At 39.9% G+C, this 17,615-nt stretch overlaps 1 protein-coding gene across 4 annotated transcripts in view; it reads right to left on the minus strand.

Moving 5' to 3' along the window:
• The window catches only part of LOC125745985 (protein unc-13 homolog B-like), a 103,246-nt gene extending 90,523 nt beyond the window's left edge, over positions 1 to 12,723 (minus strand). For 2 of the 4 annotated variants that reach the window (XM_049019394.1, XM_049019393.1), the window contains exon 1: positions 12,472 to 12,723. In XM_049019394.1, the coding sequence (XP_048875351.1) occupies positions 12,472 to 12,493 (22 nt within the window). In that variant the 5' untranslated portion in view covers positions 12,494 to 12,723. Of the gene's footprint in view, positions 1 to 10,198; positions 10,247 to 12,471 lie in introns of all 4 variants that reach the window. The other 2 variants (XM_049019392.1, XM_049019391.1) reach the window with 2 other exon arrangements.
• Positions 12,724 to 17,615: the final 4,892 nt, after the last annotated feature.

A 17,615-nucleotide genomic window follows, 5' to 3' on the forward strand; every position in this document is an offset into this window, starting at 1 on the left:
ATGAGACAGTTTAAGAAACTAGTCATTAAAGTAACATGCAGGTATAACAAACTGAAATGATGCACCTGGAATCACCCCCAACGCCATTAAGTGGCAAAATCACCAGGTTTAACCTTTTATCTATAATATGATATAATATTTACTGCTGTAGAAAGTCAGTTGAGCACCTTTGGGATTGAATGGCAGAAGAACTTCTCTTAAGACATGGATTCTGTTCCAACCTGCACTAAAATGTGTGTCCTGTAACAGAACTGCAGAAATGGCATACAGTGCATGTGTAATGCAGCCTATGTTCAAACTATAATCTGCTCAAGACAATAAAACAAATGCAATTAAAAGCAATAAAAACTACTACAGGGAAGCAGACTTAATTGGCAAGGAAAACTCTTGGCATGGTACACTGTAAAAACTACAGTTCCAGAACACTGTTAATGTTTTCCTTATTCCTTAGTGCCTTAAAAATCTATAATTCAGATCTCAATTGAATTAGTTTCCATATCCATTAATATACGAACACTCACTCCAATATTATTTGAAGTTGGAATTCTGATGTTTATCTGGTCCTTCAAGTGTCAGACAGCAGGAAGCAATTTGCAAAGCTATTATTACCATTTCAAGTTCCAGCTGACCCATGGTAACACGATTCCCTGAGAGTGTCATTCCATGATTTAGCCACACGTTACATCACACAGCTTTTTACCAAGGCAACACTGTCAAGCGTGTGAATTTCAAAGTGCCAAAATAAACAGGGAAGAGAGGGAGAAGATGCAGCAGCAGGAAGGAACCCCATTTCCCATAATAAAACAGCTCATGCAGGCCTTACCGGCAGGTGAGAGGAAATATGGGGCTTGAAACTGAGATTAGAAGAAATTCTAAACATGTTGGAAAGAAGATGATCAGACAGCCACAGGCATTTTCACACAATTCGTGGCTGGATTACTTCTGCCAAGGGGATCATATTTTGCTGCAAAAAGCCTTTTTTTCTGTAGTCATATCACAATATTCTTCGTTAGAATCATGATCTATGATATAGATACATTTTTTTGTTCGTTTACAAAACCAACCAAATTGGAATGTACAGTGGGGCAAAAAAGTATTTGGTCAGCCACCGATTGTGCAAGTTCTCCCACTGAAAATGATGGCAGAGGTCAGTAATTTTCATCATAGGTACACTTCAACTGTGAGAGACAGAATGTGAAAAAAAAATCCATGAATTCACATGGTAGGATTTTTAAAGAATTTATTTGTAAATTAGGGTGGAAAATAAGTATTTGGTCAATTCAAACAAGGAAAATCTCTGGCTCTCACAGACCTGTAACGTCTTCTTTAAGAAGCTTTTCTGTCCTCCACTCGTTACCTGTCTTAATGGCACCTGTTCGAACTCATTATCTGTATAAAAGACACCTGTCCACAGCCTCAAACAGTCAGACTCCAAACTCCACTATGGCCAAGACCAAAGAGCTTTCGAAGGACACCAGGAAAAGAATTGTAGACCTGCACCAGACTGGGAAGAGTGAATCTACAATAGGCAAGCAGCTTGGTGTGAAAAAATCAACTGTGGGAGCAATTATCAGAAAATGGAAGACATACAAGACCACTGATAATCTCCCTCGATCTGGGGCTCCACGCAAGATCTCATCCCGTGGGGTCAAAATGATCATGAGAACGGTGAGCAAAAATCCCAGAACCACACGGGGGGACCTGGTGAATGACCTGCAGAGAGCTGGGACCAAAGTAACAAAGGTCACCATCAGTAACACACTACAACGGCAGGGAATCAAATCCTGCAGTGCCAGACGTGTTCCGCTGCTGAAGCCAGTGCATGTCCAGGCCCATCTGAAGTTTGCCAGAGAGCACATGGATGATACAGCAGAGGATTGGGAGAATGTCATGTGGTCAGATGAAACCAAAGTAGAACTTTTTGGTCTAAACTCAACTCGTCGTGTTTGGAGGAAGAAGAATACTGAGTTGCATCCCAAGAACACCATACCTACTGTGAAGCATGGGGGGGGAAACATCATGCTTTGGGGCTGTTTTTCTGCTAAGGGGACAGGACGACTGATCCGTGTTAAGGAAAGAATGAATGGGGCCATGTATCGTGAGATCTTGAGCCAAAACCTCCTTCCATCAGTGAGAGCTTTGAAGATGAAACGTGGCTGGGTCTTCCAACATGACAATGATCCCAAACACACTGCCCGGGCAACAAAGGAGTGGCTCCGTAAGAAGCATTTGAAAGTCCTGGAGCGGCCTAGCCAGTCTCCAGACCTCAACCCCATAGAAAATCTGTGGAGGAAGTTGAATGTCCGTGTTGCTCGGCGACAGCCCCAAAACATCACTGCTCTCGAGAAGATCTGCATGGAGGAATGGGCCAAAATACCAGCTACTGTGTGTGCAAACCTGGTAAAGACCTATAGTAATCGTTTGACCTCTGTTATTGCCAACAAAGGTTATGTTACAAAGTATTGAGTTGAATTTTTGTTATTGACCAAATACTTATTTTCCACCCTAATTTACAAATAAATTCTTTAAAAATCCTACCATGTGAATTCATGGATTTTTTTTTCACATTCTGTCTCTCACAGTTGAAGTGTACCTATGATGAAAATTACTGACCTCTGCCATCATTTTCAGTGGGAGAACTTGCACAATCGGTGGCTGACCAAATACTTTTTTGCCCCACTGTATGTAGTAATGTTAATTGACTCTTTAACCACTTAACCAGGAACTATGTCCTTAGAAGAGATACTACTTGTAGCATTACAATAATAAAGTGAATTATTTAGTTGTGTAAAATACTGTACATATAAATGAAACCGACTCATAGCAAAAGTGCTTTTTAATTCTACAATGATATGACTACAAATTAACATTTATCTGTTGGATCAATAACTCTACTCTTCTGAAGTTCTTAAGTTACAACAAATAATAGATAAAATTAGTTAAGCTGCCGCCTCTTGTACAAACTGTATCTTTGCAAAGCCAAATTACAGTATTTTGGTCCATGTCGGACTTTGCAAATCCAAACCATTTCCACACAAAGTAGAACCCCTTTTGGAACCAATCCTCATCCGTACGCTATGCTGCACACTGTTTATTCAACAGCGTAGCCAACCAGTGTACGGACCGTGTGTTGTTTACTGTGTGAGATGAGGGCAAAACCAGTATAAGTAACAACCCGATGGTATATGAAGTTTCTTTTGTTTCCAAATTAGCTAAATGGCTAGAAAAGATCAGTAAATTTTTAGTTCAAAATCTAGTTTACCAAGTTGAGATTCACTCAGACAGACAACTTATAAAAAAAATGAGGCATACAGACAGCACTGGGATGTTATGCAGGCTGAAATTGCTCTGATTCATATTGGCCTGCTTTTGTTGTACTACTATTGCAGCCTCCAAACACGCAAGCATCGCGCGATGGGCGTCTGCTGGTTTGTTCTGTCATTATAATAAAAGTGTTAAATAGTGTGTTTGTAACTGGGTATTTATTAGAAGGTCAGCCTACCCAGCTGGCATTGCAACATTTATTCAAGTGAAGCAACATCATGGATTAAGGTTGAATCATGGTTGAAAGACACATCAGTGTTGATATTGCAGCATTGTTTCATCTTACTTTTTAACGTGGGTGAATTTAGGTCTCGCGCCAATGTTGAATTAACAATGAGCACAAGGCCCAGAGAAGCAAGTGAATACCCTGGATAGAATACTAGGCCATCAGATAGCATACAAACACACACCATGAGCAACTTAGAGGAGTGAATTCACCTAACTGCATCTCCTTGGAAGGACATGTAAGCTCTACTCACACAGAGTAACAGCAGGATTGCAGCCCCTGACCTTGGTAGTGTTAGGCAGCCATTCGACGCCAAAGGCTACTGAAATCAACAACCTGTCATTAATGTAACGGTATCAATGTATATGTATTTTATTTCTTCAAACAATCCAGCAAGTTTCTTAGGAAGGAAGTCATGGAGATTATATTTGGATTTGTATTAAAGATTACTCCCTATTAGTTGCATCATTGTGCAAATCATGAGAGAAAATATTTGTTATTGAATTATAGCCAGGGATGCACATAACTGGAATGAAAGTACGCATTCACCTTTAGAAATGACACGTTCTGCAATCAATCGTTGTAACAGTGCAAGCGCGTAGCTATTTTATGCGCATTTGCGTTGATATGACAATAAATTACTGTGCATTTTAACCTTTATATGCCAATTTGTATTTCATTTGCAAATATGTATTTCATATTTCATTTTATATTTGCAATATAAAGGTTATAATGCATGTAATTTCTTATCAGCGCAAATGCAGATAAAATAAGTACGGTATACACTTGCACTGCTACAATGCGCTGGTATGCATTGATTTCGTATAGTGAAAGTCTTGGCAAGATTGTTTCTTAGCAACTCATATCCATTGACTTTTCAGTATCCTAACCTTTATACCGACCATTCTTCTAAAGGGTTTCAGTATTCAGTATTAAACTGGAGACAAAAATCCTAACACACACTTACTTGAAAGAGGCATGCATACCAATTCTTAATTAAACACAAACAATCAGTACCGATAAGTTTTGCCGTAAGCTTTCTGGGGAAAGTCAAAAACACATTCTTGGCAAGATACACCAGAGTGGGGAAAAAAGAACACAAAGGCGAATCTGGCTCGAGCAGGAAGGAAGCACTGCAGACATGCAGCACTGCAGATGGAAAAAGGGAGAGAAGAGGGAAAACAAAGCAAGGAAAGAAGGCAAATCTGTTCAAAGACAGAACACTCAGTATCACTGCAGCAGAGACCAAGAAGAGGTCATCACACATTTTAGGAACATATGAGAGAGACCTGGTGACTGTACACACACACACACACACACACACACACACACACAACAAAAGCATCAGTGTGACAATCATCAGGGTAATTGGAACGGCAATACTGGAACACAAACAAACACGTATACATAAGGCCCGCAAAAAAATAAAAAAAAAAAAATATATATATATATATATATATATATATATATATATATATATATATATATATAAAATTAGACTGTGTTAAGGACCCTATTATGCTCAATTATATTTTGGGTTTACTGGAATAAATTTACAAGCATCAATGTTCCCAAAACACAATATTTTCATAAGTTCGTAAGTAGAGGAGTGTCTGTATACCATATTAGCAGCAAAGCCAGTAACAACTTTAAACGATTCATAAAGGTTCATGACAGGTCAGAGGTCTCAGACCTCCACACCCGTAAAAAAACTTTAAAATTTCGAACAGACAGCAAGACCAACTGCAATATAGAGACAAACGAGATTTGGAAAAACTACATTTCTCAAAGTTAAATACTCAAAAAAGGATTACATCAATGCAAGACATACTAAGAGTATCCACCACAATTGTAACAGCCTCATTCATACATACATACATACAAAAACAAACATCATGGTAATTGAAAATAAAGAAATTTTCAGAATCCCAAACCATTTTAAATGCGACATAAATTCATGAATCAGAACAGTACTGCAATGCTTAAACACACTCCAAGCAAACCACGCCTATGAATTTAGTTTTCTGCTTTTTATAACTGCTCCCAATCCACCACACTCTTAATATCACTCCGCCTTTAGCTGATAATCCTCACTTAGCAGCTGCTGATGTAAAGAGCAGACAGCCGATGGCCACATCTGTAGGCAAGCAATAAAAACCGCACATGGACTCTGATGTCCATTACTTGCCGATAGCTCTATGAGATGAAAATTAAATTCTTCCAGCAGAAAGAAGTGAATGTTATGATTCCAGCCATATGATGTTACTTTTATTGCTCTGCCAGACGGAAGTGGCTTAACAGATTTCAAAAAGATCTGCTGGGAATTCAGCTTGCTAGACAGCAGCCCTCAATGCCCATTTTCATCCTTAAAAGCATTCTCTCAGAATGTTTTAAAGATGTGGAATGTTATGTCTACAGTCGTTTTCATTTGAACCCTTTCTTCCAGTCTATTACAATACTAATAATTTAAACAGCAGCAGCAAAATCTGCATGCTTATCGCCTAGCAACTACAGCCAATATTCTTCTGACTGCCAAATACCTCTAATTAAAAAATTTCGAATTATGTCATTTATGGCAAACTATCAGATTTTGTTCTAAGCATCATACTACATGTTGTATAGAGCTAAATTGGATTTTAAGTACTCATTTTTAAGTGTGTAACTACAAGTATAAGCAAGATGCATTTCTAGGTAAATGTACGCCTCACCTTAAGGGAGACCTAAGTGTAGAAGTGTCAACTAAGAATGGCAGCATTAATAACATACATGGGTACAGTGTGACATTTCTTCCATTCACGTTGGCAGGCCCTCTCTGCTCCTTAACAGCTTCTTTTCCATTGCTCTTTGGCCACAGTAACAGCTCTGCATGCCCTCGGGCTGCATTTACAGCTAGTGACCATATAACTGTTTTAACCCTCTCGCAACTTCAGATATATACTTCCAAATATCTACAGATCAAAATCAAACATCCCTTACAGGCTGATTCTATGTTCATACAAAAAGACAGAAATAACCCCTTTTTGATAAGATCATAAGGACAAAGGCCAACTGATGCCAGATGATTGACACCTACAGTGTGGGCAAAACCCTGCATGAGACCACGTCACAAACACCTTTCAATTCAGAATATGATACCTAAAGTAGAAACTCTGCTAGCTGATGCTTTAAAAGTTAAAAGGTAACGGTGCATTTCTGAGTTTCTGTATGCAAATTTATCTCAATGTCTGTCAAAGAACAGCAAGCTGTGACAGAAAGACATATCTGAGGTAATCTTCCTTCTCAAATGCAAACCACATAGTCCTGAATACATTCTGTTAAAAACATAAGCTTGGAAATTCACCACCGTTTTAGCATCACCAGCCATAAAAAAATGCATAGCTGGTATTTTGTGTTGAAAGCAGGCAGCTATGGACAACTATACAACTGATTAATGATAATGAATATGACATCAGTATGTAAGTAACACTTAGTTACCGGTTAATCGATGCGCTAAGCAAGAGTGTTCTACTATATTATTTGTGTCCCCTCAAAGTGGTATCCATTGGGTTGGGGGGGGGGTTGTGTGGAGAGGTCAGCAGAAGGGTGGAGGGACTGGAATTTCCTGTTGCAGAACAGTGATTGTTCAGCACTTAATGTATAACCCCATAGCACAGCAGAGAGACAAATGTGTAGGAGAGCAGCAGATGGTCTGGGGATTACAACCTCAATCAGTATACAACCCCTGGTCGCCAGTGGCTACTGCCTCCCTCTGTACCACAGTCAGACACACACACAGTTATTTTTGCATTTAGATAAAGAAAACCTATGGAAAATGTCCATCAGTCTTTTTTATATATGGGGGGGGGGGGGGGTTATGTATTTATTACATTGTGGGAACCAAATTCTCACTCCAACTACCCTAAGAAAAACAGTTTACTGATTTACTGGTGTAAAAGGCCTTTACTGGTGTAACGTTCAGGAATATGCAATTCACTGCCCATAATCATCAAATACTCTTCAAGAGAAGTCCTCTCATTGTTCTTTGATTCATAAAACTGCCGTCCTGACAGAAAGTGGAGCTCTGGGACACATGGGAGCTAAATACTGCTTATCTTCTGTTTGATGACATCCCCATGGAGACAGTTCTGTCTTCCAGCATAACAATGAGATACTGATGAAAGGAACCAGTGGCAAGCTGTACCACTTCAGCCAGGTAGGGGTGCATCTGAAGAGACGGAAATCAATCAGATGAGGCCAGCAGTCTACTATTGGCAGCTGACATGCACTGTAACCTGCTGAAGGAGACCTCTAACAAGGCTTACAAGGGAGCCACTGAGTGAGAATTAAAACGTCAGAAGTCAGCTCCTTGGTAGAATTTGGATCAAATCAACGTTCTTCTGTAATGTAACTCGATATTTTGCAAAGGTAAGTAATTTCAGTTAGTAGAGAAAAGTGAGTGAAGATGATTCCTTGACAGTAGATCAGCTGCCACTAATACTTTTTAATCAATTTATAAAAATACCACTGACATTGCAGACACACACACACATTCATATTGATTACTATGAGAAACACCTTAATCCCAACAACAGCCTTAACACAAAACCCAGCCCTAACCTTAACTATAAGTTAAACAAAATCTTTTGGCATTTTTAGTTTTCTGATTGCAGTCACAGATTTTTATAAAACTGCGTTCCCTCTTTTGGTCCCCACAACATCTAAACAACAGGTTTTTAATCAAAATGTAGGTTTTTGTGAAGCAGAACAGGACACACACACAAACAGCATGGCTGCTACAACCCAAAAAATTGTTTTTAAACTGGCTTTCAAAAAAAAAGGAGACAATAAGTAAAGATTTCAGCTTTTTTCGTTAGCTGTTCATGGAAGGTAAATAAAACAAGATCACAAAACTGGGAGCTTGGGGTAGCAAGCATTCTGGATTAATCCTTTATGGAAAGCAATCAAAACGCATCCACCATACAAGGAGGAAAATAACGTAGGCAAAAACAGAGACACAGACTTGGATTAGGGTGACTCACCCAAACTATTGTTCCTTAACAGCGATCAGATTGGAAAGAACTTCAGTTTCAGTTAACCATTTCTGGTTATTTATGACAATACTTTTCCAGCCATGATAATATTCTATTACCATAGAAGTTGTCCAGTTTTTGTATAATACATGAATGCTCACATCTGGCTATAAAGAACACCCTCTGAAGTAGCTCAGCCTACTGCAGGAGCAAGCCATTAGGGTATGACGTAAATCAGAACCGTATGCCAAATTATACCACAAAAATGTTTTTTAAACACGAGGACCCTAACACTAAAGGAACACGTCACATGAAAGACATAAAAGAACCCTAATATATGATATGCGGCAGCTAAAACACAACCTTCACACACTGTTCTACACAGTGACCGGAGAGCTTCCTATCAGATGCATCTGTATACATAGCAGTTTTTGTTCTCCTGCCTCGAGATTAAGGGGAAAACGGGATCTGGTAGCTGTCAGAAATGTCTGGAAAGAACAGGTGTACAATGTGGCAGACATTCACAGTGCAGACAATGGGTTCTATCCAAGTTAGTTTTATACTAAAGCTGAAAGCACAGAGAAATGTTGAATGTGACTCCATCCTAATGATTAAAAACACTTTTAAAGAAGTAAAACTGTGAATCTACTCAATTCAATCGAAAGTCTAAGAATCTTCTGAGGAGAAACAAGAGTAATTGGTAACAAAAACATTGTTGCTTCCAGAAATAATGGTGGCAAATCAAACAGGTGATGTTTTCCAAAAACAATAAAAGACGTAATCAAATTCTGGACAGACAGCAAAGGTCAGTGTAACTAATTTATCTTAGTTCACAGGTGGACATCTGGTGTAGGATATAAATAATGAACCTATTCCTAAGGATTAATAAAACCACCATGGACACACAGAGGATCATCCATGCAGGCAGAGTACATGCACTCAGCAGTAATACCAGGGTTTGCACAGATCTTCATATTACTACTTAATTCACATACAACTTAATGTGCCCAACAGTCCAGTAAAAACGTAGTAAGTATTATTAGTGGAGCTGTCAGAACGACAACATTGTATTTCCCAGACAACTCCATGATTTGCTCCTTTAGATATGCATAAATATTTGTATGCTATGTATTCTTCATTTGCACCACGACCAACATTTTCTGTGACATAACAGTGAGATCTGGATCTGATACAATAATGGTACATACAGCTCAGGAGGGGCCAGGGGCCAGGGGCAGTCCCGCCCTCCCATGCGCATGCCATACATACATTTAACTAATGCTTTTATCCAAAAAGACACACAGAAAATGGAAGAGCTATAAACGTTACCTGATATGTGGACCTACGAGCTATGCATTGTTCCGTCATAAGCCACCACAGACGAGACTGAATTGGACTGGACTGGACTAGGGATGCGTTACATGATTAAATCCCCCCCATGATAAATTTGGCCAAGCTTAACTAAATAAATTTCACTGAACCAAAATACCGCTGTCTACAGAAAATTATCAACAAGCCTACCATACATTTCCCCCACCTAACAAAAAGGGACACAAATTCTTGTTCAAACCATTTTCAGTTCCCCAACATACATTTCACCACCAACCGATAGAATTTGTCAATATAAACTTTCATTCACCCATTTTCTGAAACTGCTCACCGTGATCAGGGTCGCGGGCTCCGGAGCCTATCCCGGAGACTACAGGCACAAGGAAGCGATATAAACTTTATTATAGAACAATCAGAACATCATTTCATGCCCCACAGCTTGAATCATTGTCCTGTATAATGTTACTGGAAAGTTTGGAGCACAGATTAAGTGTAGATGGCAGATGGCTCTAAATATTATTTTGTTGAAAAGAAATACCATCTAAGCCTAAACAGTAGTTCTTCCAATAAATCAATTTTGGCTCATAAACATGAAAATATATTTGAGTACAAATATGTAGGTTTATGTCAAATGTGTGGTAACTGTGGTTTAATCGGGTTAATGCACTCCAAGCCATACATTATATGCCTAAAAATGCACTTCACAGAGGCAACCATGCATTTTAAAAGATATAATGCAGGGTTTGATGTGCATTAACCCTTACTTTGTAATTATTTTTTTTTCTTAAAACATCGCAAGGCACCACAATATCACTGCAGGTGCCACACAGAGAAGCCAGATAGAAGACATTTCCAAAATCATCCATCCATTTTCTGAAACCGCTTGTCCTATTCAGGGTCGCGGGGAGGAGGTCCAAAGCCTATCCCAGAGGCGAAGGGCACAAGGCAGGGGACAACCAAGGATGGGGCACCAACCCATTGCAGCTCCAATAACATATTCACCAGGATTTTTTAAATGTTTTTTTCATTATTATTATTAAAACAAAAATGAAACCTGAAAACCTATCCATATTTTGTCGACTGTCTCATTCTCTAGCACTCTGACTGAAATAGTTACATTTGTTTAGGGATGAAGTCCATTCCATGATATTGGCTAAAAAGATCATTTAATTACCATGTCTAACCCAACAAGGCATGACTTCGAATAAATAATTCAGCCTCACCAACCTTACTGCCAAGTAGAAAATCTCAGTTCCTGGATACCCTCATTATATTTCCTGCACCACTTCCTTAACTGTAAAAGTATTATACGGTACTTTCAGGAAGTAAGGCTATTTACAACAGGACAAAGATGGATGCAATTAATGATAGTGACAAATGTTTAGGCCTACTTGTTGAAATACACTTCTAATATCATGTTGTGTTTTGCTGGAGATAAAACGGAACACACAAACATAGCAATATTGTAGCTGGAGTAGCACATATAGTGTTATAAAGATAAAAAAAAAAAACTGACATGAATATCAAGAGATTCCCCAGCTGAAAACAAAAGAACATCCAGATAAAGAAGTGTTTCTGATGTCAAAAAATACGGGAACATTGATTGCTAGATGTACAAAATAAATTTCACGCTACAATGGTGAATCTAAGATTAGTACTATAATCGATATCAAGCCATACTATAACGAAACACGTAAGACAAAAAGCAGTGATGCATTAAAAAGATATTACCAAAATAAAACGCATTACCAAAAAGTGCATTAAATAAAAAATCAACCTACACTATACTGACGCAGCCTTTCAAGAATTAACCAATATGAGTAAATTAAGGTATAATTTTATAAGGCAAAACTTCCTTCAGTCTTTAACCACTGTAGCAATAATTAAGCAATAACTAGGAGGAGAATAAGAATAAATACGAACGGAAGCTCATTAGGAGGCAGGTTCAATTCTGAACAGCTAGCAATCAGTTGTCAGTATCAGTTGTTTTAAACACTAGCTTGACAGTGTACTATAATAATGCCATATTTCACTTTATTTTGAAAACAATCAATATTTTAAATCTTACCGTTTTAATAAGACTGTCGCATTTAGATCATAGCAGTTCGTTGGGCTTTTAAAAGTGTAGCCCCTTTTAGTTAATATCACATCCAAAATTGTACAATATTATTCATATACCAAAAGGACTTCATTATATTTTGAAGTTTATTTTGAAGATAATGCTTGGAAAACCCCAGATATTTCGCGTTCATATTCGCGCTGCAGTTAATACCAAAAATTAATACTCTATCCTACTGTTACTCAGACATGTTTCGTTAACAAAGTAACCAATTTATATTTAATATTTATTATTATTAGTTTGTTTGTTTGTTTGTTTGTTTGTTTCCGTAATAATATAAATGTAACTGGTGCCGTTTTAGAGTAACAAGTCACTTAAAACGCAAAGAAATAACCGACACGCAAAACTTCATAGTGAGAATTTGCGCTGTCAAAGCAGCTTTAAGCTACTATGCCGCACTTTGACAAAATCCACGTTGAAATTTACTAAAACGTCAAACATTTTGGGGAAAAAGTGAAATTTACCTCTCACACAGAGCAGAGACATTGCCAGAGCTTTATGTATATAAAAATATCCTTATTGGAGTTGACGAAGTTAAACCGGGACAAAAAGAATCCACCGGGTATGATCCATCACTAGAAAACTGTGGCTCCACACACTTTTCGAAGTCTTCACTTACTGTTACGAACAGGATAATAGGTAAAAACACATTTCAGAGCTGAGACTTGAGAATAACATCTCCAAACCTCGCAACGCCATGATGGAAAATTAACAGGGACTCACCTAAGGTACATAAGCGCCCGAAGGGCGGAACAGATTTAGGTATAATTGACAGAAAGGATAACCAAACAGAGTATAGAATTCTCTCAAGGGGCGGGTTTTAGGAACATATCGGCCTATGATATTAAAGGAGGCGTGCAGAAGTAGTAAACGGGTTGAGAGAACAGGTGGTGACGCATCAAAGACAACTGCCACCAGAATACCGCTGTGGTAGCAGTGTTTGAAAATTTTCCCCATCAACTAAACTACAGATAGGTTTCGTATATTATAGTTAAAATATTCCAGTATATAGTACGACAATGTGGTGTTTCCATGTACTTTACATTAGTTTTTTTTTTTAATTATCCCTAAGTGCCGCACCTCAGATAAACCTCGATGTTTAATTTGCTCTCGCAAATGCAAGTCAGACGTCTGTAGTACGTAGTTAAAACTTCTTCACGGAAGTGCATTGATTGCTACAAAACACTGAAAATGAAATAGCTTTCAGATGTTTTAAACAAATTCAGTTTCCTTATTCATCAGTGTATTGCTTTCATGATGGATAATGTTATGTAATCCTTGAACTTGACTTGGCCTCTTGGTTATAATTCATAATGAGGGTAACTCATTTAGGTAAATATTTCACTGCCATTCAAAATCTTATGAAGAGTTTGAAATAGGGTGACCAGATAATCCATGTCAAGGAAGATGCTTTGTACTAGGACAGGATTTGAAAATTATCATTTAAATTAAATATACCTGGATTTCACTTAAACACTGAGTTCTTGCTGTTTCCTGATTAGTCAGTCTCCTATATAATCATGCACATGTCACTAATGTTATGTTAATGTGAAACAGTTGGATGAGTCTTTCAATCAAGGAAACGATCCAGTAAAAGCACAAGAAGAAATGAACTATTTAGCCCAGTGGTTCTCAAACTCGGTCCTCGGGACCCACTGCCCTGCTTGTTCTCCAGCTATCCCTGCCCCACACACTGATGATTACCTGGATCAGGTGTGTTCAGTCAATCAGAAGCTGAAAGACAGCTGGGACTTGTGTGTGGGGCAGGGATAGCAGGAAAACAAGCAGGGCAGTGGGTCCCAAGGACCGAGTTTGAGAACCACTGATTTAGCCAAACACATGAGCTTTTCAGTTATTAAGTAGTTTGTAAAACCTGTACTAGCTCAAAGTGACATGGATTATCTGGTCACGCTAGTTTGAAATCAGTACATCCCATAATTGATTTATCTTCTGTCATATCTCGCCCTGAAAATCCTTAGTAGTGTGTTTTTACCGTTTCTAATGCGTGTCTCCTAAATTAGGACGTATATAGAATGTCAAATCAGTTTCACGATACTTTAAGGCTATGAGATAGTGACATCTAGTGGTTGAGGCATAGCTGTTGCAGCCGTCATATACGGAATTACTCTTTATCGTATGCTTCGTACGGGAAATACGGTACAGTACATTTGCTTCGGAAACCGATCGCCGCGCCGCCGCTGTTGTTAAGACTTCCTTGCCATTTCTATGGATGCTCATCTTAATAAGTCTAGCATTATAATAAATACATATGTTTAGTTCTAAAGTTAAAATGCTATATAACAGCTTTGTTTTTGTTTGCTAGTATTTGGTTTTCACAGGTTTGGGATCTGATACTTTATACAGATGTTACTAACACCCCTTGTATTTGCAGGGCAGTTTTTTCCAGTTACCTGGTACTTTTGTTCCTACAATCTAAAACTATCACAATCCACCTCTGTCATGTCCCCCTTTGGACAGCAGAGGTTGCTGGCCATCCTGTAACCACCTAATTCAGGGGTGTCAGTCTCCAGTCCTGGGGGGCCAGAGCCCTGCACAGTTTTTGGTTTACCTTCATTTAACACACCTGATTCAACTACTTGTGCTAATTACCACACAGTTCCTGAGCTGAATCATTTACAGGGAAAGAACTCCGACCCTCCAGGACTGGAGTTTGACGTCCCTGACCTAATTATTCTCAGGCTGAAGTGATAATCACCTACACCTGCCTTTTGTTAGTACCTTGATAGTAGCAGGTACATATGTACCTGGCCTCATTGTACTCCTAGAACAGCAAGCCAGATGTGCTTTGCTGAAACTGTGAGAACAATGAAGGTAAAGAGGTGACCTCCTAATTGGATATTTGTCCCAAAGTTCCTGCACTTGTAGATAGTCCATTGGGGACATTCCTCTCCCTTTGCCTGTCATCCCAGCATCCAGTGTACACCGGACCTTGCAACATTTCTGGTGGTCGTCCATTCTTCGGGATATCCAGAGTCATGTTGCTACTTACCATCTGTGCACAAAATAAGGGTGCACTCACACTAGGTGATCCATACGGTGCCCAAGCACATTTGACCCCCAAAGTCCAGTTTGTTTAATTGGTATGATCTCACTGTGCTGTGGCCGGGCATGGTTTGCTTAACCGTGCTGGGGCCACTTGAAGAGGTGGACCGGAATACAGTTCAGATAGACTCAGGGACGGTACACGTAGTGTGATTGCTAACTGAGCCCAAACATGGAACGCAGTTATGACGTCAGTTATGCGACTGGCATACACATGTACACTGTATGTGAAATGGAGCCAGAAGAAATGGATCAGGTAAGTTGTACCAACTGGGTAGCGACAAATACAGTATTTAACAAACGTTGCAGAAAAGGGGTTGCTTAGGACTAAAGCAGAGGTGCAGTGTTTGCTGGAAATTTGGGCAGACAGGAGTTTCCAGTAACAAGTGAAAGCGACAAGCAAACTCAGATGTTGTGATCCGTGCCGGAGCAAGCAGGGAGCGGGGAATCAGGGTCAGGTAGACGGTACTCCAGAACAAAGGGATTTATTCAAGGCAAACGGGGAACCACAAGGGACATACGTCAATGACCGATCTACCAAGACAGACTGAACGCAAACTTAAATATAGGATATGACATCGGATAACTGGTATATTGGGAATTCCCACGAGGGTAACGAGTTGGCCGAGGCACATGAGAGGGCTGGACGGAGGGACGTGACTTGAGATATCTGGTAAAATAAGAGACTTATCTTATACTTGCTGCACAATTAAATGAAAATCACTGCATTGCATGTGCGATAAATCTATGAGCGGGTCTTGTGTCATCTCGCCCAGAACGACTCCAAATAAGAACAGAATAAGGACAAATCATTTCCTTCAATTTCTATCAATTTCTTCAATCAACAGTTTCTTCTATGTTCACCAATATGTTCTCTTCAACAGAATAACCACATGGTGATGATGAACGCGTATTCGGGCCCAGAAAGCCAAGCGCAATGTGACAAGCAGGGGAGTGAGGAGGAGGAGGACAATCATACTCGGACATAGTACAAGGCAACCAGGCCAAGTGTGAGTATGCCCTAAGGCTCCCTCTCCAGCTCCTGCTGGGTTTCTCCAACCCCTTCCTGTTCCCCACCAACCCTGGGCCCAAGTTGCCCTGGATTTTGTTACTGGGTTACCTCCATCCAGGGGTTTTACAGTGGTTTTCACAATTATGCATTTTTCAAAATCTGTTCGCTTTGTACCACTACCCAAGTAAGTCCTTTTCCGAGCAGATGGCTCAACTGCACAATGAACATGTTTTATGACTCCATAGGCTGCCTGTTGATGTCGGGTCTGAGAGGGGTCCCCAGTTTGTGTCCCATTTCTGGGGTTTTTCAGGCTTATCAGGACTACCACAGCCACTGATTGTGGTTCCGTCCACAAACCAACAAGCAGATGGAACGAGCAAACCAAGATTTGACAAGGATGCCGAGCTGCATGGGCTACCTCTTCCTGTATGGGCTACCTCTTCCTGCATGGGCTACCTCTTCCTGCATGGGCTACCTCTTCCTTGGTACATGGAGTTCTACAAATGGGCACTCCACTTTATGAGGCCTTTCCCCATCACTAAATATCAGCCCCACAGCCATACATCTGAAGTTGATGGCTACCATGTACAGATGCACCCTATGTTCCATGTCTCTTTAATCAAGCCTCATGTCACCCGTTCTCTCTCCTCACCCAGCACTGACCTCTCCGCTGCCCTAGCTGATTGATGGAGGTGAGGCTTACACTGTTTGTCAGCTTCGAAAGTTTGGCGCTGGGTTTGGGGCCTCCAGGACCCGGTGGACTGGGAAGGGTACAGCCCAGAAGAGTAGCCCTGGGTGTCCACTCGGCACATCCTGGACCCCTCTCTCATCAACAGTTTCCTTTATAACCACTCTGGAGTCCTGGATGAACCATCTGGAGATGAGAGGATGGTACTATCACAGACCAGCCCAGGGGAACCCTATCAACATCGCTCCCCTCACAGCAGCCACACCTTTCAAGAAATCCCCGCTTGAGTATCTAGCCCATTCATGGGAGTCCTGTGTATCCTGCACCCCAAAATCACAGGTGGTTCCTATTTGTGGCTACATCCCTGGGAAGCTGTTGTTTCTTTAACTTATTACTTCCTCTGTTTTAGCTCCGGAGGCACATTTCATGGACACAGGATCTCCTCAGCGTCTGAGAGCTGGAGTGTCCTTTGTCCCTGTGATTGCTTCTCTGCCTTCATGTTTTTTTCTGATCCCGTTTCCAATCCTAGACCCCAAGTTTGCCTTCCCTACCCTCTGATCATTGGTTCAAACCTCCACCTGTTTCCCAATCTCTGCCTCTGTCTGACTTAAATACTGATTTGCCCTCTCTGGTTTTGACCTGGATTGTTGACTATGGTTTTCCCAAAAATAAACCAAAATGCACCTCTGATAAGTGCATCTGATACACATTTGAGTCCTCAGTGCCTTATTAAGCTGTGCACTGGTAAACCTCTATGCATTTGTATATTACTGATTGCAAATATATGATTGTTTATTTAATTATTTATAATTTTATCAATGGGCAACTTAATTTTTTTATTTTTT

Source organism: Brienomyrus brachyistius, chromosome 7 (genome assembly GCF_023856365.1).
Source record: "Brienomyrus brachyistius isolate T26 chromosome 7, BBRACH_0.4, whole genome shotgun sequence".
In the NCBI taxonomy this organism is placed as follows: domain Eukaryota; kingdom Metazoa; phylum Chordata; class Actinopteri; order Osteoglossiformes; family Mormyridae; genus Brienomyrus; species Brienomyrus brachyistius.